The 23879-nt window shown below is 45.3% G+C and overlaps 1 protein-coding gene across 3 annotated transcripts in view; it reads right to left on the bottom strand.

The window, feature by feature from the left end:
- LOC135056965 (oocyte zinc finger protein XlCOF6-like) overlaps window positions 1-23879 on the bottom strand; it is a 76040-nt gene that overhangs the window by 27479 nt on the left and 24682 nt on the right. For 2 of the 3 annotated variants that reach the window (XM_063962765.1, XM_063962762.1), the window contains exons 2-3: window positions 18190-18266; window positions 14285-15020 (exon numbers count right to left, since the gene is read on the bottom strand). In XM_063962765.1, the coding sequence (XP_063818835.1) occupies window positions 14285-15002 (718 nt within the window). In that variant the 5' untranslated portion in view covers window positions 15003-15020; window positions 18190-18266. The remainder of the gene's footprint in view (window positions 1-14284; window positions 15021-18189; window positions 18267-23879) is intronic. The other variant, XM_063962763.1, reaches the window with a different exon arrangement.

The following is a 23879-nucleotide window of genomic DNA, read 5'->3' as shown; positions in this document are numbered from 1 at the left end:
ATTGGTTCTCTGGTTTAGGAGAATGGGCTCAAGGAGTCATAATGGATGTTGGGAAGTTTCTTCTATGTATCTTAGGTGTTATCATAACGATTGGCTTGATATTTAGATGCGGTCAGGCTTTAATGAAGTGCAAACGTAGTACCAGGGTAATGAGTTTAAGGAGTGAGGAAATTGTAATTCCAATGGATTTGATTTATGACCCAAATGTAGAAACAATGATGTGATGAAAAAGCGATTTCTACGGTCCGTTTCTTTCACCTGTTTTTCCGTTTTCTCCAAGGTAAAAAGACCCACTTGGACGAGGAATTTGATGATCCTGTATACAGACAACTGATGGATTAAAGAAGAAGTTTTGACAACCTTATACACAGATAGTTGATGAACTTTGCCATAGACCCCCAGTTTCCCTAGAAATTTTAAAATTACGCTAGCCCAACACTTTTGTAAGTCTATGGACATTGACAAAGCTTTTTGCCCACACGCCTTTTGGCAAAAGCACAAAGAAGACTGCATTCAACAGACACCGAACAAGACTTCAACCGACAAATGTTCATTTACCTGACATAGAATACCACTGCATTTACCGTAATTATGTCTTTTCTTCATCTCTACAACCTTCAGGTAATTACACACATAGTCGATAGGGAATACAGGCACAGATATCAGCAATCACATATTCCCCCATTCATGTATCATCAACTAAAATGTGCTCCCCATTTTGTTACAACCACAGCCGAAAAGAGCTCGGTAAAGTTTGACAGCCCATCCACAGACCCGTACCACGGGATAAGAAGGAATTCAAATGTATACTTCGCAATGCCTCGAAGCTTGATTTAAAACACGTACGGCACGATGATACATGACCCCCCAAAACACGGATTCATACACACATGCTTCTGCTATCTCACTAGGTCATACCCTTTTCCTACCTTCTCCTCTCCTCCCCTACCCAACCATGTAAATGTATTAACCCCTGACATATATTTTTCTCGTTTTGAAATGTTTTAGGAAGTGGCAGTTATTGTTGACTGCCAAAGGGTGGACTGTCAAAGTCAGAAAAATATCACGATGCACACTGCCATATTTGCACCTCATACAGGTCCCTGCTGCGCATGCGTGCGCTCTCCCGTGCGTGCGCATACTCGCTGTTGCGGGCACCCGCAGGCGCACGGTATGCGCATTTACGGTAGAGATTGTATGCGTCTAGCGGGCGACTCTTTCGTTACATATTTTCACTATATAATGTATTTTGTAGATTATGGTCCCTTTGATAGAATCTGAAAGTTTAGTTAATGTAGCATGTTCATGGACAGAGAAATCCCTCTTTGTTTGATACGAAGGGTCAGACAGGAGTAATACAGTGGTGTTTAGTATCCATCGGAAGAATATTTAATTAGCAATATTCCGGTGTTGGTTTGAAGCGAATTAATCGCTCGTGCGAATAGTTATGGACATAAGAAGTTTATGTCCATTTACTATTATTTGCACTTACTTATCCATGCGGCGGGAAACCTAGTTTCCCACCCACCTGAGCAGTTGGAAATCGTCACAGCCCACCTGTATGAATCAACCTATGACCTTTTGTTATAATGCGAGGAGGAATTCCTGTGTCCAATGAACAATGAGATTGTAGGGACCATTGAATTGTATTGTGTGTGGGGCATAAATAGACAAGCCGATCACATCCAGCTCACACTTCAACGGTTCTCATTGCTGAAAATCGGGAGCTGGATGTCCAGAGGCGCATGCGATCGTTCCCCTTGTGCGTAAGTTTTCTCCGCAATCATATTGTCTTTCTTGTTATTATGGGCCATATCTCTCTCTCTCTCTCTCTTCTCCTCTTTCTCTCGTATTCTCTTAAAACGTAATAGTATTGTATTGTATTTCCTGTGTAGTTACCTGGTTAGTTAGTCTATGTTATATTGTAGTGTATGACTTGTATTGTATTATTCTTTTTGCAAGTATAATATTCATATAAGGCGTTAGACCCTAAGCCCGGTAGTTGTGTATTTATTATAGTGTTAAGTATTCACAGAGCGTCGGTGACGCTCAAACAGCTTTTAAGTTAATAAGGTTACACTGTGTTGCATCTACACCCTATCTCTACACTAAGGTTTTACAGCATATTACATTGTTTATGGTTTAGATTTAAAGGTTTAACATTGTGAGCGTCTGCGCCGCTCGTGATCTCCTCATGGTCTCGAGTGTCCGCTACGCTGATAGCGTAGCATTACGGTAGTCGCTCACCTATAAGTGTGCCCGATACCAACAGCGTATTCTCGCGAGCGTTTGTGTCGCTCGAGCGGCCCGCTCCCGATACAGCGTCCGCTACGCTATAGCGAACCATTATGTTAGTCGGCAGCCAATAGCGTGCCTGCCTGTGATCTCTTGGCCGTGAGCGAACGTGACGCTCGAGCGTCTCGACCTCGGCTAAGCGATTGCTACGCAACGTGCGTACCCTTACGGTACTCCATACGTCAATAGCGTACAGTGTTCTTAGGCCTCTTAAAGGGTTTTAAATAAGATAAATATTTAGCTTTATCATAGGAGCCATGGGCAGTTTAAGAATTTGATAGTGTGGGCTAGCTCCTCACTCTATGCCCCTCCTACCAGACTCAGTCTAGGAAACTGTGCCCGAGGAGACAGACATACTTTGAGAGGATACAAAAAGGACAGTGGTGAGATTCCGAACCAGCACACACGAACAAGAGGAAAGCCATGCAAACCAAACTTTAAAAGAGGAACAGCAATGGCTGAACAAATCAACAATACTTAATGAAATAACAGTGCAGGAAGTACGAAGCACTGGGCAGGTGCCCAGTATACTCTACGGACCACGAGAAAAGGATTTACCAGTAGGTAATTAAAATCCTATTTTCTCTTACGTCCTAAAGGATACTGGGAACCATTTTACCATGGGGAAGGACCAAAGCTCCCAAATCGGGTGGGAGAGTGCTGAGGTTCCTGCAGAACTGAATGACCAAACTTAAGGTCCTTAAGAGTCCAAAGTATCGAACTTGTAGAACTTAGCAAACGTGTTCGAACCTCACCAAGTAGCTGCTTGGCAGAGCTGTAAAGCCGAGACACCCCAGGCAGCCGCCCAAGAAGAACCCACTGACCTAATCGAGTGGGCCTTTACAGATCTTGGAACCGGTAATCCTGCCGTGGAATAAGCATGCTAGAAAGTGAACCTGATCCAGCATGCAATGGACTACTTTGAAGCAGGACACCCAATTTTAATGGGATCATAAAGAACAAACAGCAAGTCCGAAATTCTGTGATGAGCCGTTCGCATTACATACACCTTCAAAGCCCTCACAACATCCAAAGACTTTGAAGTAGCAGAGGTTTCGGTAACAACCGCAATCACAATAGTTTGGTTGATGTGAAAAGAAGACACCACTTTTGGAAGAAATTGCTGGTGAGTTTTGAGTTTAGCTCTATCTTGTTGGAAAATTAAATAGGGGCTCTTGTGAGACAATGCCCCCAGCTCCGACACACGTCTTGCTGAAGCCAAGGCCAACAGTGTGACGGTCTTCCACGTAAGATATTTTACGTCAACCTTCAGTAACGGTTCAAACCAGTCCGAATGGAGGAACTACAGCACTAAATTGAGATTCCAAGGTGCCGTGGGAGGCACGAAGGGAGGTTGGATGTGCAGAACACCTTTCAAGAATGTCTGGACCTCAGGGAGAGAAGCCAATTGTTTCTAAAAGAAAATGGATAAGGCTAAAATCTGGACTTTTATGGAGCCTAGACATAGGCCCACATCCACACCTGACTATAGAAAAAGCAGTAAATGTCCCAGATGAAATTCCACCGCAGAAAATTTCCTGTTCTCACACCAAGAGATGTATTTCTTCCAAATACGGTGGTAATGATTAGACGTTACCCCCTTTCTGGCTTGGATCATAGTCGGGATGATCTTGTACGGCATCCCCTTCCGGGCTAGAATTAGCTATTCAACTTCCATGCCGTCAAACGTAGCTGCGGTAAGTCTTGAAAGACAAACGGGCCCTGTTGCAGGAGATCCTCGCAAAACGGTAGAGGCCACAGATCTTTTAGTAGCATCTCCAGAAGGTCCGCGTACCAGGCCCTTCTTGGCCAGTCCAGAGCAATGAGGATTGTCTGAACCTTTTCCCTTTTTATTATTTTGAGAATTCTTGGGATCAGAGGAAGTGGAGGAAACACATACACCTTCTGATAGATCCATGGAGTCACCAGAGCGTCCACCACCACTGCCTGTGGGTCTCTCGACCTGGAACAATACCGCTTGAGCTTCTTGAGACGAGAGGCTATCATGTCGATTTGTGGATATCCCCACCGACGTATGAAGTACCTGAACACCTCCGGGTGTAGGCCCCACTCACCCGAGTGCAGGTTGTGTCTGCTGAGGAAGTCTGCTTCCCAGTTGTCTACTCCCGGAATGAAGACCACTGACAACGCCACAGCGTGTTTTTCTGTCCAGAGGAGAATGCCGGTCACCTCTGACATTGCAGCTCTGCTTTTTGTTCCGCCTTGTCGGTATATGTACGTTACCACTGTCACATTGTCTGACCGGACCCGAATGGCCTGATCTTGAAAAAGATATGAGCCTTGCAGAAAAGCGTTGTATATAGCCCTGAGTTCCAGAATGTTGATTGGAAGGACAACTTCCTGACTTGACCATCTTCGCTGAAATTGAACCCTCTAGGTGACTGCTCCTCAACCTCTAAGATTTGCGTCTGTGGCTAGCAGAATCCAATTCTGAATCCAGAACCGACGACCCTCGATTAGGTGAGAAGTCGGAAGCCACTATACAGTAGAAGAGAAATCCTGGCTCTTTGCGACAGACTAATCCTCTGGTGCATGTGCAGATGCGATCCAGACCACTTGTCCAACAGATCAAGCTGGAAAGGTCTTGCGTGAAACCTTCTGTACTGAAGTATTTTTCCCAGTTTTCCCAGAAGACGAATGCATAGATGCACCGATATCCGGGTTGGCTTCAGGACATCCCGAACCATCGACTGGATTACCAATGCCTTTTCCAACAGAAGGAACACCTTCTGCGACTGTGTCCAGTGTCATCCCCAGGAATGGAAGCCTCCGTGTTGGCTCTAGGTGAGATTTCGGAAGGTTCAGAATCCACCCATGATCCCGGAGTAATGTGGTTGAGAGGGCAATGCTGTCCAACAACCTCTCTCTGGACGACACCTTTATCAGAAGATCATCCAGGTACGGAATAATGCTCACTCCCTGTTTTTGGAGGAGAAAACAGGATTTTAATACCTACCGGTAAATCCTTTTCTATAAGTCCGTAGAGGATGTTGGGGACATCAAAAGAACCACGGGATATAGACGGATCCGCAGGAGACATGGGCACTTTAAGACTTTAAAAGGGGCGTGATCTGGCTCCTCCCTCTATATCCCTCCCCAGACTCAGTTTGGAACTGTGCCCGGAGAGACGGACATTTCGAGGAAAGGAATTAATAACAAGGTGAGCCTATTACCAGCTCACGCCATAAACATGCCGAATAACATGGTATTCAACTGAACACATGTCAACGGACATAAACAAAATTCAGCAACAAGCTGAAGAAACCATAACACAACCTGTGTGTAACCAGAACTAAACTGCAGATACAGTACGCACTGGGACGGGCGCCCAACATCCTCCACGGACTTATAGAAAAGTATTTACCGGTAGGTATTAAAATCCTGTTTTCTATTACGTCCTTGAGGATGTTGGGGACACCAAAAGAACCAAGGGATCATACCAAAGCTCTATAACGGGCGGGAGAGTGCGGATGACTCTGCAGCACCGATTGACCAAACTTCAGGTCTTCATCGGCCAAGGTATCAAACTTGTAAAACTTAGCAAACCTGTTTGACCCTGACGAGACACCCCGGGCAGCCGCCCAGGACGAGCCCACCTTCCTAGTGGAATGGGCCTTAACCAATTTCGGTAACGGCAGGCCTGCCGTGGAATGAGCCTGCTGAATCGTTTGACATATCCAGCGGGCGATGGTCTGCTTGGAAGCAGGACACCCAATCTTAGTGGGAGCATAGAGGACAAACAGAGACTCTGTTTTCCTAACTGCAGCCGTTCTGGCGACATAAATTTTCAAAGCTCTGACCACATCCAGAGCCTTTTCCTCAGCCAAAGCACCAGTAGCCACTGGTACCACAATAGGCTGATTTATATGAAACCACCTTTGGAAGAAACTGTTGTCTAGTCCTCAATTCTGCTCTATCTTCATGAAAAATCAAATAAGGGCTCTTGTGAGACAAGGCCGCCAACTCAGACATCCGCCTTGCGGATGCTAAAGCTAACAATATGACAACCTTCCACGTGAGGAATTTCAACTCCGCTTTACGTAAAGGTTCAAACCAATGTGATTTAAGGAATGCTAAAACCACATTAAGGTCCCAAGGTGCCACAGGGGGCACAAAGGGAGGTTGGATGTGCAGGACCCCTTTCACAAAGGTCTGCACCTCAGGAAGTGAGGACAATTGTTCCTGAAAGAAAATTGACAACGCAGAAATCTGCACCTTTATGGAGCCTAATTTAAGGACCACATCCACTCCATTCTGTAGAAAATGGAGAAAACGTCCAAGGTCAAATTTGTCCACTGGAGCTTTCTTGGACTCGCACCAGGAAATATATTTCCTCCAGATACGGTGATAGTGTTATGACGTCACACCCTTCCTTGCAAGGATAAGGGTAGGGATGACTTTATTGGGAATACCCTTTTGGGCTAAAATCTGGCGTTCAACCGCCATGCCATCAAACGTAGCCGCTTTAAGTCTTGATAAACGAACGGCCCCTGTCGAAGAGGAAGAGGCCAGGGATCTTCTATCAGTAATGTCTGAAGATCTGGGTACCAAATTCTCCTTGGCAAGTCTGGAACTACAAGGAGCGCTGGAACCTTTGTTCTTCTCAAAATTCTCAGAACCCTTGGAATAGAGGAAGCGGAGGGAATATGTATACCGACGGAAACACCCAAGGTGTCGTCAGTGCGTCCACTGCCGCCGCCTGAGGGTCCCTGGGTCTATATGGGGAACCCCCCAGAGACTTGTCACCAGTGTGAAGACCTCCTGGTGGAGACTCTACTCTCTTGGATTTAGGTCGTGTCTGCTGAGGAAGTCTGCTTCCCAGTTGTCCACTCCTGGAATGAACATTGCTTACATGCTTCTCCGCCCAGCAAAGAATCTTTGTGGCTTCCGCCATTGCTGCTCTGCTTTTTGTACCGCCTTGGCGGTTTATGTATGCTACTGCCGTGACATTCTCCGACTTGATCAGGACTGGCAGGTTTTGAAGAAGATGATCTGCTCGTCGAAGGCCGTTGTAAATGGCTCTCAGTTCCAGAACGTTTATGTTAAGATGATTTTCTGGACCTGACCATCTTCCTTGGAAGGTCACCCCCTTAGTGACTGCCCCCCAACCTCGGAGACTTGCATCCGTGGTCACTAGGATCCAGTCCTGGATCCCGAACCTGCATCCTGCTAAGAGGTGAGAGCTGTGGAGCCACCACAGGAGTGAGATTCTGGTGTTGGGAGATAGAACTATTCTCCTGTGCATATGAAGGTGGGACCCCGACCACTTGTCCAACAGGTCCCACTGAAACACCCTGGCATGGAACCTTCCGAACTGGAGGGCCTCGTATGCTGCAACCATTTTCACCAGCAACCGAATGCATTGATGAATGGAGACTGTTTTTGGTTTCAGTATGAGTTTTACCAAACTCTGAAGTTCCAGAGTCTTCTCCAAAGGGAGAAACACTCTCTGCTGGACCGTGTCCAGAATCATGCCCAAAAACACCAACCCTGTTGTCGGGATTAACTGTGACTTCGGCAAGTTTAAAAGCCAGCCGTGTCACTGCAGAATGGACAGGGACAGTGCAATGTCCTGTATCAATTTGTCCTTGGACCTCGCCTTTATCAGGAGATCGTCCAAGTACTGGATAACTGTAACTCCTTGCTTGCGGAGGAGAACCATCATTTCCACCATTACCTTGGCCGGGGAGGACTTCTGCTCCTGGGAACATGAGGAGGCGGGTGCCCTTTTCCCCCTTCCTCTGCCTCTGTGGGCAAGAAAGGAATTTCCTCGGCCTTTTTTATATTTGTTGGGCCGAAAGGACTGCATGTTATAATGGTGGTTTCTTTTGTTGTGCAGGAACATAAGGTAAATATGTCGACTTACCCGCGGTAGCTGCCGACACTAAATCAGTAAGACCGTCACCAAAGAGTTTGCCACCTTTAAAGGGGAGAGACTCCATATTTTTCTTGGAATCTGCATCAGCATTCCACTGGTGAGTCCAGAGCACTCGCCTAGCTGCAATTGACATAGCATTTGCCTTAGCACCCAGCAGGGTAGCGTCTCTAGCAGCCTCTTTCAAGTACGCGGCTGCATCTCTGATATAACCCAGCGTCATATGGATGGTATCCTTATCAAGAGTATCCAAACCCGAAGACAACCCGTCTGCCCACTTTTCAATAACGCTACTCACCCACGCAGACAGAGGTCTGAGCTGCGTCCCCATGGTAGCAAAAATTGCTTTTAAAGTAGCCTCCTGCTTACGGTCAGCCGGCTGACTGAGCCACATGGAGGGCCACCTGTTTAGACAAGTGCGCCAGGGCTTTGTCAACCGTGGGTGGTGTCTCTCATTTTTCCCTATCAGCAGCGGGAAAAGGGTACGCCACAGGAATTCTTTTAGGGATCAAGAATTTCTTATCAGGGGTATTCCATATGCCCTCACATAGATTATTCAGTTCAAAACAGGGGGGAAATGTTACCGAGCGTTTCTTCTCCCCGTAAATGAGGACCCTGGTTTCAGGTGTAAAAGGGTCCTCAATGTGCAAAACATCTTTAACTGCCACAATCATATACTGAACACTCTTTGCCAATTTAGGATCTAACCTAGAATCTGCATAGCCGACATCGGTTTCAGAGTCCGTGTCAGTGTCAGCTAACTGGTCAAAATTATGTTTGAGAGAACCCATAGGGTACTGGTGCAATATAGCATCCTCCATAGATCTCTGCCATACCTGGATCTTGGATTCAGACTGAGCAAATTGTTGACTTAAAAGCGTGACATTTGCATTCAAAGCATTAAACGTAGAAATCCAGTCAGCAGTCGGGAGGTGTCCCCAATAAGTTATCCCCTGGTGAGGAGAACTCTGCCTCAGACATGTCGTCCTCTAGAAAGACATCCCACAAACACAAAGCCTGTCAGGAACACAAAGGGAGATAGCCAGCTCACACCCCAGCGCCAAATTGTGCAGGTCTGAAAATACCCTGAAGTGTCACAGAGCTGCAGCGCTATATTATATTATAATAATAATAACTGTGCCCCCCCCCCCCCCGTTTTGCAATAAATCCCCTGGTACTTGCTGATTTGAGGAAGGACCAGCGGTGCTGTTTGGAGGAGGAAATGGCGCCAAGTGAGCTGTGGTGACGAAGCGCCGCCCCCTGTAATGGCGCGCTTCGGTCCCGCTATTTCATTAATTATTTATCCTGGCGGGGGTTTGTCAAAGTCGAAAAATATTGAACCATACACACCAAGTACAAACCACACACCAATGGCCCCTACGTGCGCACTCGTTCTGCCGTGCGTGCACATATCCGCAATTTGCGTAAAGTAGCTCCCCACGGCCATGCGCCTTAGTGCGTGGTATGCGCATTTACGGTAGAGTTTGTGTGCGCATGGAGGGCTATCCACACATTACAGATTTAATCCAAATAGCGCATATTGTACACATAGTCTCCTTACAATACATCAGAAAGTTAGAACTGTTTAAATGATTCCAGAACGAAGGTATTCGTCTTTACATGATAGGAAGGGACAGACTAAGGTTATAAGGTGATGTCTGGTATCCAGCTGTAGGGTATTTTAAGGGTAACATTCCGGTGTTGGTTAGAGAAAGATCGCATGTTCCTGCGTATAGTTATGTGCAGAAGTAGAATATAGATATAAACTGTATTTACTGTATATTATGTATGCGGCGGGAATCCAGAGGATACCACCCCCAAGAGCAGTTGAAAAAGACATCGCCCACCTTTTTAAATCAACCTATGACCTCTCCTGTAATGTAAAGATGCATCTCTGTGTCCAATGGACAATGCGATTACAGTAACCATTGTATTGTGTATGGAAGTTGTGTATAAAAAGCCTATTGCTGCCTGGCCGGTCAGAAGACTCTGAACGCTTTCTACCTGATAAGCGGAGGACTGGTCCAGGTTGCGCAAGCGAACATTCTCACGTATGTACATTGACTGTAGCCATTATTCTGTTGTAGATTTATCTCGTTAGCCTGTAGTGTATGATTTGTACTGTTAATCCTCTTTCAAATAATCCACTGTGGCCTTAGAATCCAGCGGTTGACTACATGTCTGTGTTGTATCCTCATTTCCCTGCTAGGGTTTAAAGCATATTACATTACCAAACTGTATAAGGTTTTAAAGTGTATTGATAAAGTGTACGCACTGCGGGTACTTTATACCGTCAGCGCTACGTAAGGTTTAAGTTATAACATCATTGCAGTGCTTTGCTGCATAAAGGTTTAAGGTGTAATCATATCATTGCATTATATTACTAATACGGTTTAAAGTATATAAATTTGTGTGCGTACGCGCAGCGTGTACTTTGTACCCACAGCGCGGCGTGTGTACGCTAAGTGCATAAATGATACAGGACTCTGTGCGCAAATAGCGTACACAGTACGTAGCGTGTGTATTAAGTCTAGCGGCCGCAGCGGCTCCATGGTAAAACTGTGTTTAAAGGTATAGCTTAATGGTTTAAGATAATATTGACATTATCAGGTTATATACAGTGCCTGGGCACTGTATCTATACATGCCAGCCTTATTTGAGGTCCAAATTGCTCCCCAGGGCGCCCCCCCCCCCAGCGCCCTGCACCCAGCGGTGTGTACTGTCCGGGAGCCTGGCGCGTACTGAGCGAATCAATGTCTTTTCCTCACATACTCACCTGTCTTCTGACTTCTGGCTTGAAGAGGGGGGACGGCAGGCTGTGGGAGGGAGCATCCAGGAGCGCCCGGCGTTCTTCTCCCCTCAGCAGCTGTCAGCAGCAGGAGAGCCCTGAAACTCATTAGAAGTGGGTCTAGACTGCTCTCCCCTCTTGCCCATGAAGCAGGGAGTCTGTAGCCAGCAGATCTCTCCAAAATAAAAAACCTAACATTAAGTCTTTTCAGAGAAACTCTAAGAGCTCCCCCGTGTGCCTGTGTACTCTCCGGGCACATTTCTAAAACTGAGTCTGGGGAGGGATATAGAGGGAGGAGCCAGGTCACGCCCCTTTGAAAGTCTTAAAGTGTCCATTTCTCCTGCGGATCCGTCTATATCCCTTGGTTCTTTTGGTGTCCCCAACATCCTCAAGGACGTAATAGAAACATCTCTGCCATCACCTTGGTGAACACCCTCGGTGCCGTGGAGAGACCAAATGGCAGGGCCAGGAACTGGAAGTGACAGTCCTGCAGTGCAAACCATAGATAAGCCTGATGAGGCGGCCAGATTGGAATGTGAAGGTACGTATCCTTGATATCCAGAGACACTAGGAATTCCCCCTCCTCCAGACCCGAGATCACCGCTCTCAGAGACTCCATCTAGAATTGATCACCCGTAAGTACTGGTTCAATGACTTGAGGTTCAAAAATGGCCTTACTGAACCGTCCGGTTTCTGTACTACAGACAGGTTGGAATAATATCCCTTGTTTTGCAGATGAGGTGGAACTGGAACAATGACCTGAGTCTGTACTAATTTCTGAATGGCGTCCTGTAAGGTTATACTTGCTTCCTGAGAAACTGGTAAGCCTGATTTGAAGAATCTGTAAGGTGGGAGCTCCTGAAACTCCAGTCTGTAGCCCTGGGAGATAAATCCTATGTCACAGGGATCCTGGCATGATGACGTCCAGATGTGACTGAAAAATGTATGTCTGGCTCCCACCTGCTGGTCTTCCAGGCATCGCAGTCCACCGTCATGCTAAAGGCTTTGAGGAAGCAGAACGCGAGATCTGTTCCTGTGAACCTGCAGTTGCTGGTTTTCGTGGTTTACCTTTAGCACCTCTGGTGGCTATAGAAGAACCTCTGGTTTTTCCCTTAAACTTGGCTGTCCGAAAGGACTGCAAATTGGAAGCTGAGTAGGCCTTCCTGAGTGGGGAGCTGTGGAAGGAAGATATGCGGGCTTACCCGCAGTAGCTTTGGAGATCCATTTATCCAGTTCAACTCCAAATAAGGCCTCACCTGTAAATGGTAGGCCTTCCATGCCTTTCCTGGAATCCGCATCAGCAGTCCACTGGCGTAGCGGACACTGCCATAGCAGTGGTGCATGCATTAAGCAAACCTATTTCTTTTATGGCTTCCACCATAAAGTTTGCAGAGTCCTGTATATGTTGCAAGAGTAAAACAACCTCCCCCCTAGATAAGGAATCTGACCCCTCAATTAGGTTACCTGACCATTTAGCAATGGCTTTTGTGATCCAAGCACATGCTATAATGCAGGGGTGGCCAACCAGTAAGAGACAAAAAGCCAAAAAATCTAGTTAGGTACATAAAAGAGCCGACCTCACGCCGAAGGCGCACGTGCAAAAATGGGGTGTGGCCTTGTGCCTGCTAGACCACGCCCTTGGTATAAAATACATTAAAAAAGCCACTTCCACATAAAATAATTGAAAAGGTCAGATTCACACAATACACTTCAGCTCCCCCCTGTATCACTCCAGCCAGCTCCCCCATGTTACTCCTGCTATCATCCTCCTATGTCACTCCAGCCAGCTCCCCCATGTTACTCCTACAAGCACCCTCTTGTGTCATTCCAGCCAGCTCTCCCATGTGTAACTACTGCCAGCACCCCACAATGTCACTCCAGCCAGCTCCCCATGAGTCACTCCTACAAGCACCCTCCTGTGTTACACCAGCCAGCTCTCACGTGTCACTACTGCCAGCACCCCACAATGTCACTCCAGCCAGCTCCCCATGAGTCACTCCTACAAGCACCCTCCTGTGTTACGCCAGCCAGCTCTCCCATGTGTCACTACTGCCAGCACCCTCCTGTGTCACTCCAGCCAGATCCCCCATGTGTCACACCTGTTACCACCCTCTTATGTCACTCCAGCCAGCTCCCCATGAGTCACTCCTGCCAACAGCCTCCTGTGCCATTCCAGCCAGCTCTTCCATGTGTCACTACTGCCAGGACCCTTCTGTGTCACTCCAGCCAGCTCCCCCTTGTGTCACTCCAGCCCACCCTCATGTGTCACTACAGCCCCCACAACTCATGCCATTGCTGCAGCCCCTTATGTGTCCTCTGTTTGCCGGTGGGTGTCTTACCTCATGTATCTGGCTCCCTCAGTTCTCAGTGCCCGTAGTGCTGCTGCGTGTCTGGCTGGAGTGCAGCAGTTTCCGGATCTGTTGTGATCATGTGATTTTGAGTGTTGGGAGCCACATTTGAATAAAGAAAGAGCCGCATGTGGCTCAAGAGCCACTGGTTGGCCACCGCTGCTATAGTGGGTCTCTGGGTGTGTCTAGTCAGCGTCCAATGCAGAGGAAAAATGGCGCTGGTGAGCTGCTGGATCCGCTCATAGTGAAGCCCCGCCCCCGCAATGGCGAGCGGTCTTCCCGCTTTTTTTATATACTGGCTGAGGTAATTTAGTGCTTAAAATGGAGTCAGAGCCGTTTTAAGTCTGTGTTTGCCAGTGTAGGTACTGTGTACAGTTTACTGAGACTCAGTTCGCTCCCTCATAAGTCTGCGCCGGTTAGAAACCATGCATCTTCAAACCCTCATGCCGCCATAATGGCCGTCGACCCGCTAACCAGGACGCTGGATTAGTACTCCCCACTGTTCACTCTTCTGGCTCTGTTAGGGGTGGCGGCGTGCTGCGGGAATGTACACTCGCCGTAGTGGGACTTGCAAATATTTCCCTCAGAAGCCAGTGTCCTAACAGCGGGGAACGGGACCATTAATCCTTCAAGAGGTTGGGCCATTATCCCCCCTAAGTCCCATGAAGCAGACAGCCTGGTGCCACCTAGTCCTGCCTGAAAATAACATAAAATAAATGCAGAAAACTCTTCAGGAGCTTCCATAAGCGTGACCGGCTCCTCTGTGCACATTTTCTAAACTGAGTCTGTTAGGCGGGGCCTAGAGGGAGGAGCCAGCGCACACTATCAAATAAAGTGCCCACGGCTCCTAGTGGACCGGTCTATACCCCACGGTACTAAATGGTTCCCAGTATCCTCTAGGACATAAGAGAAATACAGTTTATGTGAAGTGTGTATTGTGATGTGTATATTACTCACCTATGCTGATATCTGTAGGGATTTCCTCCTCCTTACACTGCTGATCACCCATCATATACGTCTCTTCTTCTCCCTCTATATCTTCTGCCTTCATATCAGTCACATACGTCTCTTCTTCTCCCTCTGCATCTTCTGCCTTCATATCAGTCACATACATCTCTTTTTCTCCTTCTGTATCTTCTGCCTTCATATCAGTCACATATGTCTCTTCTTCTCCCTCTATATCTTCTGCCTTCATATCAGTCACATACGTCTCTTCTTCTCCCTCTATATCTTCTGCCTTCATATCAGTCACATACGTCTCTTCTTCTCCCTCTATATCTTCTGCCTTCATAACAGTCACATACGTCTCTTCTTCTCTGTCTATATCTTCTGCCTTCATATCAGTCACATACGTCTCTTCTTCTCTGTCTATATCTTCTGCCTTCATATCAGTCACATACGTCTCTTCTTCTCCCTCTGCATCTTCTGCCTTCATATCAGTCACATACATCTCTTTTTCTCCTTCTGTATCTTCTGCCTTCATATCAGTCACATATGTCTCTTCTTCTCCCTCTATATCTTCTGCCTTCATATCAGTCACATACGTCTCTTCTTCTCCCTCTATATCTTCTGCCTTCATATCAGTCACATACGTCTCTTCTTCTCTGTCTATATCTTCTGCCTTCATATCAGTCACATACGTCTCTTCTTCTCTGTCTATATCATTTATCTTCATATCAGTCAGCTGTTCCCCCTAAATAGATCAGAGAATATAAAGTGTAATGCCTGATGTTATTACTTGAGAGGAAACAGTATATCAGTGTATGAGACACACACAGCTGCTCTGCACATTATATAACTTTGCATCTGGACAAACCTTGTGATTGCATGCAGGGTAAATACTGGCTGCTTTTACATGAAGCCCAACAAGAACTGGGTAGTTTTATTCTTACAGAGTAATTCAGATTTGACATTGGACACGCTCCTCCCAGATCTGCCCCCTGCACTGCAGCACGGTGTCACCTACTTGCTCTTATTTGCTTCACTGCCACCTCAGTATCAGCCCAGTGACAGTCACTTTGGTATATTGGCGAGACCCTAAATCCCACCTACCTGATCCTACTGTGGGATCCTGTGATTCTCCTCAGAGATCTATGGATACATTCCTGATGTTTTTAATATGCTCCATGATGCGTATGCTTAATTGCCTGCTTTACAGTTGATATAAGCATGTATCTTTCTTTGTTTTCCATAACGGTCTTTAATCTTCTTTGCCCGTTGAATATACTGGCAGGTGTTGTATACTCCACAAGGAAAGCACCTCGTGATGTTTTTGTCTTTATGATGTTTTCCATCTCGCAGGAAATGGCCGTGTACTAAAGTATCTTTTATGTTTGGTGACTTTCTCCAACTTGTGTGCACCTTTTCTCCCAAGGTTACTTTTATATCTGCATCCATGATTACCACATGGCAATGTTTCTGTAAGATGTCTCGTATCTCTGTGTTCATTACAGAATGTTCCCATGAATCTAATTTCCTGTTGTTGTTCTCCTGTAGCTATTGCTTTTTTGGGGAGAATGAGAGATTTTCTATCTGTATTTGCAGCTATTTTGGAGCTGGTTTTGATGCTTTTATTACTGTATCCCCCTCAGTTTAAGCCTTTCCTTCAGTTCTTTTGCCCTCTTTTCACGTTTTTCTTTACTTGAGCAGTTACGACGTATCCTTATAAATTCTCCCTTAGGGACTCCTCGTATTGTTGCTGGAAGACGGGAACTGTTTGTGGCAGTTGCTTTTCTGTACAAATCAGTAGTAATTGCCCCATCTTCTTCAATTTAATAGCTAAATCCAAGAAAAGAAAGTAATAGATGTTTGACTCATTTCTGAAGTTAACTTTAAATTTAACTCATTTTGATTCAAGATGTTGATGAATTCTATTAGGAGCTCCTTCTCTCCTTCCCACAGTATCAGGATGTCATCTATATATCAAAACCACCCCGTTATGTGGTTCGTATAGATGTCATTATTATCCAAAATGACGAATTCACGCTCCCACCACCCGAGGTACAGATTGGCGTACGTAGGCGCACATGTACTACCCATCGCTGTACCCTGGGTCTGGAGATAAAATCTCTCATTGAAAACAAAATAATTTTTTGTTAGAATGAATTCCAAAAGTTTAATTGTAAATTCGTCAAGTTTGCTTATATTCCTCATACTGAGAAAATGTTTAACAGCTCAAAGTCCTCTCTCATGATTAATACTTGTATATAGCGACTCAACGTCGCATGTACAGAGCCATGTGTCTGATGTTACTGTCAGATTTTCTATTTTGGCCAATATGTCCAAGGTGTCCCTTGTATAAGATGGTAATTCAGTAACAAACTTTCTGACTTGTTTAGCCACAAACACACTTACCTTTTCAGCAAGGCCTCCCATACCCGACACCATAAGTCTTCCGGGTTGTTTGTCAGGATTTTTATGTATTTTGAGCAGGATATAGAAGGTTGGTACCTTGGGGTTCTCCACCCATAAAAATTATTTTTCCCTCTTAGTAATAATTCCTTCGGCATAACTCTTTTCGATCAGCTGTAAATAACACTTCAAGAAGTTTGCTGTGGGATTGAAAATTAATTTTTGATAGCATGATGTACCATTCAATTGCCTAATTTTTTACTCAAGGTAGTAATCTTTCCTCCAAATTACAACATCACCACCCTTATCAGATGATTTGATTTCTACATCGTCCCATTTTTCAATATCCTGCAGAGCTTTCCGTTCATATTTCGTTAGGTTGGGATACAGTATTTTCTTCCCTTCACTATAAAGATTGTCCAAATCCTTGGATACTAAATCCATGTAAATTTTAACTTGTGGACAAATATTAATGTTCAGGAAGAAAGTTGATTTCTTTCTTAGACTCATATCACGATAGTTCTCGGAACATGTTCCTTGATATTCATCATTTTCCTGTAGCAGATCTCCCAATGCTCTAATGGCATCTACTTCCATCTCTCCTATATCAGTAGTTGTGGCATCATTTTCCCTATTGTGGTAAAATTTCCTCAACATAATCTTCCTTGCAAAGAGGTTCAGGTCCTTTTCCACTATAAATCTATCCATATTTTTAGTGGGGGGAAATGACAGTCCTTTGGAAAGCACACTTTTATGATGCTCATTTAAAATTCTGTCACTGATATTGATGATTTTCATAGTGTCCTCTGGAGTTATCTCCTGAAGGCGTTGTACTTCCGCTGTGGGTTTCCTCCCCAGTCTCCTCTCTCTCTCTCTCTGATTTTTTATTATTGAGTCCCCTTCTTGTTCTCTTTGGGGTCCTGTATCTGGTTATCCACTCGGACCTGCCCCTAAAAAATGTTGTGAACATCTCTGATTACTTACTGTTGACTGATCTGACATTTCACTTTCAGATGTCTCTACCTCTGATGTAGAGAAACCTTTTCCCTCATTGTATTCCTGTATGTCTTATTTATGCTCCATCTGAAGATGGTACCGTTGAGATAGTCATTCTTGTCTCTTAAGAATTTCTGTTGTTTTCGTTCAATTATATTTTTTTCTGCTACCTCAACCTCATGTTTATATTTCAGATATGTATTTTGGAATTGCTCCAAACCATCATGTTGTTTCAATTTCTCTCCATTAGTGGAGATTTCCTCCGTATACTGTTTTATTTTACTATCATGATGTTTAATCAGTATCTTAATAAGGATCTCAGAACATTCCAGTAAAACAGTTTCCCATCCTTTCTTCACGGTCAAAGGTTGGAAAAACATTAGGTCTTAGCCCTCTAGGAGTCAGTTTATTACTCTGATATCTATCAAACATGGTTCTATTCCAAAATACTTTGCTTAGTTTCATCAGTACATTTTTCAGCAGTAGTAAATCAATGGACCATTCCAGGAGACTACCTCATGAAGCTGATTGAGAGAATGCCAAGAGTGTGCAAAGCTGTCATCAAAGCAAAAAGGGGGCTTCTTTGAGGAATCTAAAATATAAAACATAATTGGATTTGTTTAACACTTTTTTGTTTACAACATAATTTCATATGTGTTCTCTCATAGTTTTGATGTCTTCAGAATTATTCTACAATGTAGAAAATAATTTAAATACACAAAAGCCATTGAATGAGAAGGTGTGTCCAAACTTTTGACTGGTACTGTAGAACCTGCCCACTGCACAGTTGGTGGAGTCAGTAAAAGATGGTTACTGACAGCAAGCTGGAATCCCCTTATAGGCCAGGTCCCGTGTGACCCATACCTGTTCTGTGACTGCGGAAGCGAGTCGGTGAGGGCGTCGGAAGCATCCAGTCACAGAGGCTATCGGCTCCCTGGTTACAGCTGTAACTACAGATATGTCATGTCCCTCTATTATTACAATTGATATGACACTCCCAGATACCCTCACCTACCCAGTTATGTCCCTGTATTATTACTATAGCTATAAGCGACATCACTGTGACACTCCCAGATCCCCTCACCTCCCCAGTCATGTCCCTGTATTATTACTATAGATATTAGAGATATCACTGTGACGCTCCCTGATCCCCCCAGCCATGTCACTGTATTATTATTACTATAGATATAAGCAATGTCACTGTGATACTCCCAGATCCCCTCACCTCCCCAGTCATGTCCCTGTATTATTACTATATATTAGAGATGAGCGGTTTCGGGTGTAAAGCCAGAATTAACGCCAGTTCGGTTGTATACGTAGATTTCTTATTGGCTATCCAAAATACGTGACGTCCGTGAGCCAATAAGATGCCGTTTTGAGAACCGAGTAAAACCGAACCCACTCATCTCTACTATATATATGTATATGTCACTGTGACGCTCCCAGATCCCATCACCTCCCCCAGTCATGTCCCTGTATTATTACTATAGATATATGATGTCACTGTGACACTCGCAGAAATCTTCACCTCCCCAGTCATTTTCCTGTATTATTACTGTAGATAAGTGATGTCACAGTAACACTCCCAGATCCCCTCACCTCCCCAGTCATTTCCCTGTATTATTACTATAGATATAAGTGATGTCACTGTGACGCACCCAGACCCCCTCACCCATGTCCCTGTATTATTACTATAGATATGTGATGTCACTGTAACGCTCCCAGATCCCCACACCTCCCCAGTCATGTCTCTGTATTATTACTATATACATATATTTTTTATATGTGTGATGTCAGTGTTGCTCCCAGATCCCCTCACATCCCCCAGTCATGTCCCTGTATTATTACTATAGATATATGATGTCACTGTGATGCAACCAGATCCTCTCCTCCCCCAGTGATGTCGCTGTATTATTACTATAGATATAAGTGACGTCACTGTGACCCTCCCAGATCCCCTCACCTCCCCAGTCAGTAGGTAGATGATCTCCAGGGTGATATTAATTATCTTCTCAGTCTTGTGACTCTTGTCCGTGTCCATCCTGAGTGAATCTCAGAGCCCTGGCCGGCATCTCTCAGAGGTTCCTGTGACCCAGCTCCATATGGCTGTACTGTATAATGTTACACCAATGCTACTCTCCTTGCCGGGGTCTTATTCCTCCCAGATACACTTCTGGTGCAAGTTGCTCCACATGAATCATTTACAAAACACGAGAATTAGGGATGTTGGACTATTCTATTAAATTTATTCCAGAAAATCATAGTAGACTTGTGATTATGGGATGTAGTCATGTGACCGCCGGTCACAATACCTCCTCCTGCATCCTGAAAATCCCAACAGTCGGCATGCCGACTAAAAAGGAACTATTCCCACAAGTAATACAGTAAAAAAAAAGTTGACACTGGACATGTCGACACATGATTGGGAATACTTACCTGGCAAGCAAAGCGAGCCACGCAATGGGACGCAATCCACTAATTGGGGTTCCTGGTCATGTTACGGCAAAAACGTCACCAAAAACATAAAAAAATGTAATGTCAACTTATTCATCTGTCGACCTGTCATGCGTTGGACTTTTCACTGTCGACTTTCTTACCATGTTGACCACGTCCACAACAACCAATAATCATCAGCCTATTGGCTGGTGACCTTATCCAGGGCGACCAGGATAACCAGGGGAGAGTACACAGGAGAGTACGGAGTGTAGATGTGGGGAGAGAGGAACTAAAGTAGGAAATCTGGGTGTACAGCGGAGGGTGACCACTCATTACTGTTATTATTACTCTGCTGCTATAGTAACCAGACACCACAGGCCGCGCCCCTTGTATAATACTACTAACAGGACACCACAGGCTGCTCACCCTGTATAATAATAATAATAATAATAGGATTTTAATACCTACCGGTAAATCCTTTTCTCTTAGTCCGTAGAGGATGCTGGGGTTCACTTTAGTACCATGGGGTATAGACGGTGCCGCAGGAGCCATGGGCACTTTAAGGCTTTTCAAGGGTGTGAACTGGCTCCTTCCTCTATGCCCCTCCTCCAGACCTCAGTATAGGAACTGTGCCCAGGGAGACGGACATTTCGAGGAAAGGATTTACATTTAATTTAAGGTGAGAGACATACCAGCTCACACCTCAACCATGCCGCACAACATGGCATTCAACATAACACATGCCAACAGGCATGAACAATTGCAGCAACAAGCTGAAAAGAAACGTAACACAACATGTGTGTAACCACAAACTAATAACTGCAGATACAGTATGCACTGGGTCGGGCGCCCAGCATCCTCTACAGACTAAGAGAAAAGGATTTACCGGTAGGTATTAAAATCATATTTTCTCATACGTCCTAGAGGATGCTGGGGTCCACTTCTGTACCATGGGGTTATACCAAAGCTCCAGTACGGGCAGGAGAGTGCGGATGACTCTGCAGCACCGATTGACCAAACTTGAGGTTTTTATCGGCCAAGGTATCAAACTTGTAAACTTAGCAAAAGTGTTTGACCCTGACCAAGTAGCTGCTAGGCAAAGTTGTAACGCCGAGACCCCCCGGGCAGCCGCCCAGAACGAGCCCACCTTTCTAGTAGAATGGGCATTCACCGATTCCGCTATCGGTAGTCCAGCCGTGGAATGAGCATGCTGAATCGTACCACAGATCCAGAGTGCAATGGTCTGCTTAGAAGCAGGACACCCAAACTTATTGGGCGCATATAGGACAAACAGAGCCACTGTTTTCCTAATCCGAGCCGATCTGGTGACATAAACCTTCAAAGCTCTGACCACATCCAGAGACATTGACTCAGCTAAGGTGTCAGTAGCCACTGGCACCACAATAGATTGGTTCATGTGGAAGGAGGAAACCACCTTCGGCAGAAATTGCTGATGAGTCCTCAACTCTGCTCTATCTTCATGGAAGAGCAAATAAAATCTCTTGTGAGACCAGGCCGCTAACTCAGACACCCGCCCTGCGGATGCCAAGGCCAACAGAATGGCCACTTTACAAGTGAGGAATTTCAACTCCACCTTCTGTGAAGGTTCAAACCAATGTGATTGAAGGAACCACAACACCACGTTAAGGTCCCTTGGTGCCACTGGAGGCACAAATGGAGGTTGGATGTGCAAAACTCCTTTCACGAAGGACTGAACTTCTGGAAAGGAAGCCAATTGTTTCTGAAAGAAAACTGATAAGGCTGAAATCTGTACCTTAATTGAGCCAAATTTTAGGCCCGCATCCACACCTGCCTGTAGAAAATTTCCTAGCTGAAACTCTTCCATTGGAGCCGTCTTGGATTCACACCAAAAAACATATTTTCTCCAAATACGGTGGTAATGTTTTGACGTTACTCCTTTCCTGGCCTGAATAAGTGTGGGAAGGACTTCTCTGGGAATACCCTTTCGGGCTAGGATCCGGCGTTCAACAGCCATGCCATCAAACGTAGCAGCGGCAAGTCTTCATACACGCACGGCCCCTGCGCAAAGGAAGAGGCCAGGGATCTCCTATGAGTAATTCCTGAAGATCTGGATACCAAGCCCTCCTTGGCCAGTCTGGGATAATGAGGATTGCTCGAATCTTTGTTCTTCTTATGATCTTTAGAACTGTTGGAATGAGAGAAAGTGGAGGGAATACATACACCGACTGAAACACCCACGGTGTCACCAGTGCATCCACTGCTATTGCTTGAGGGTCCCTCGACCTGGAACAATATCTCTGAAGCTTCTTGTTGAGACGAGATGCCATCACGTCTACTTGAGGAAACTCCCCAACGACTTGTCACCTCTGCGAAGACTTCTTGGTGGAGGCCCCACTCTCCTGGATGGAGATCTGGTCTGCTGAGGAAGTCTGCTTCCCAGTTGCCTGACTGTTTACGTACGCTACTGCTGTTACATTGTCCAACTGGATCTGTATAGGTAGATCTTGAAGAAGATGTTCCGCTTGTAGAAGGCCGTTGTAAATGGCTCTTAACTCCAGAACGTCTATGTGAAGACAAGTGTCAAAGTCAGAAAAATATCATGCTACACGTTGCCATATATTCACCCCATGCGCTTGCCCGCTGCACATTCTCTCCCGTGCGTGCGCATATTCGCAGTTGCGTGCCGGCGCCTCCACGGCCGTGCGCTCGGGCGCGTGGTATGTGCATTTACGGTAGAGTTTGTGTGCGTCTAGCGGGCGACTCAATCGTTACATAACAAATCCAAATAGTATGTTTTATAGGTAATGTTCCCCTTAATAATAACTGTAAGTTTGTTTAATATGACTGGTTCATGGACTTGGGAATCCCTCTTTTCATGATACAAAGGGTCTGACAAAGGTTGAACAGTGGTGTCTGGTACCTAACCGAAGAGTATTTTATTAGTAACAATCCGGTGTTGGTTAGGTAAAGATTAATCGCTCCTGCGTATAGTTATGTCTATTAGTAGTTTCTGGACATTTACTATATTTGCGTTTCATTATCCATGCGGCGGGAATCCTGAGATTCCCTTCCACCTGAGCAGTTTGTAATAGTCACAGCCCACCTGTTCAAATCCACCTATGACCTTTTGTTACAGTGCAGAGAGACATTCCTGTGTCCAATGAACAATAAGATTGTAGGGCCCTTTGTAGTGTACTGTATGTTGTGTATATAAAGGCCACTATCCCCAGACCGGCCAGTACTCTCTCTCATCAACATTTATCTCTGATAATTGGAGGACTGGATCCGGTTGCGCTGGCGAGTGTTCCCCGTATGGTATGTTTCTCTGTGGCCACTTTGTTACCCGTTCAATGTTAGCCATTCATTCTTAGTCTATGTATTTGTGTTTGCGATTGTGCCGCTATTGTATATTCATGTGTAGTTATTCTGTTAGATATTAATGTTAGCCTGTAGTGTATGAAATGTTAACTGTGTTTCCCCTTTTGATATAACTAATCTCGTTAGTAAAGGTTTTGGAGCCTTAGCAAGGTATTGTGTGTTTATTACATTGCTGAGGGTATTCGGAGCGTCTCAATCGCTCAAGCAGCTTTTGAAATAACAAGGTTAAGCAGCGTTATATCTTTACAGTATCTCAACACTAAGAATTATAGTATAATCATACTCTGTGTAAGGTTTAAAAGGTTATCATCTGTGTGTACGCTCGCTGTGTGTATTCCGTACACCCAGCGCAGCGTGTGTACGTAACTTGCGTACCACGTGCGAGGTCTTCATACGCAAATAGCGTACG

The sequence above is a fragment of the Pseudophryne corroboree genome, chromosome 3 (assembly GCF_028390025.1).
Source record: "Pseudophryne corroboree isolate aPseCor3 chromosome 3, aPseCor3.hap2, whole genome shotgun sequence".
NCBI lineage: Eukaryota > Metazoa > Chordata > Amphibia > Anura > Myobatrachidae > Pseudophryne > Pseudophryne corroboree.
The sequence above is the reverse complement of the archived record's forward strand: the minus strand, read 5'-3'. Positions and strand labels throughout refer to the sequence as shown.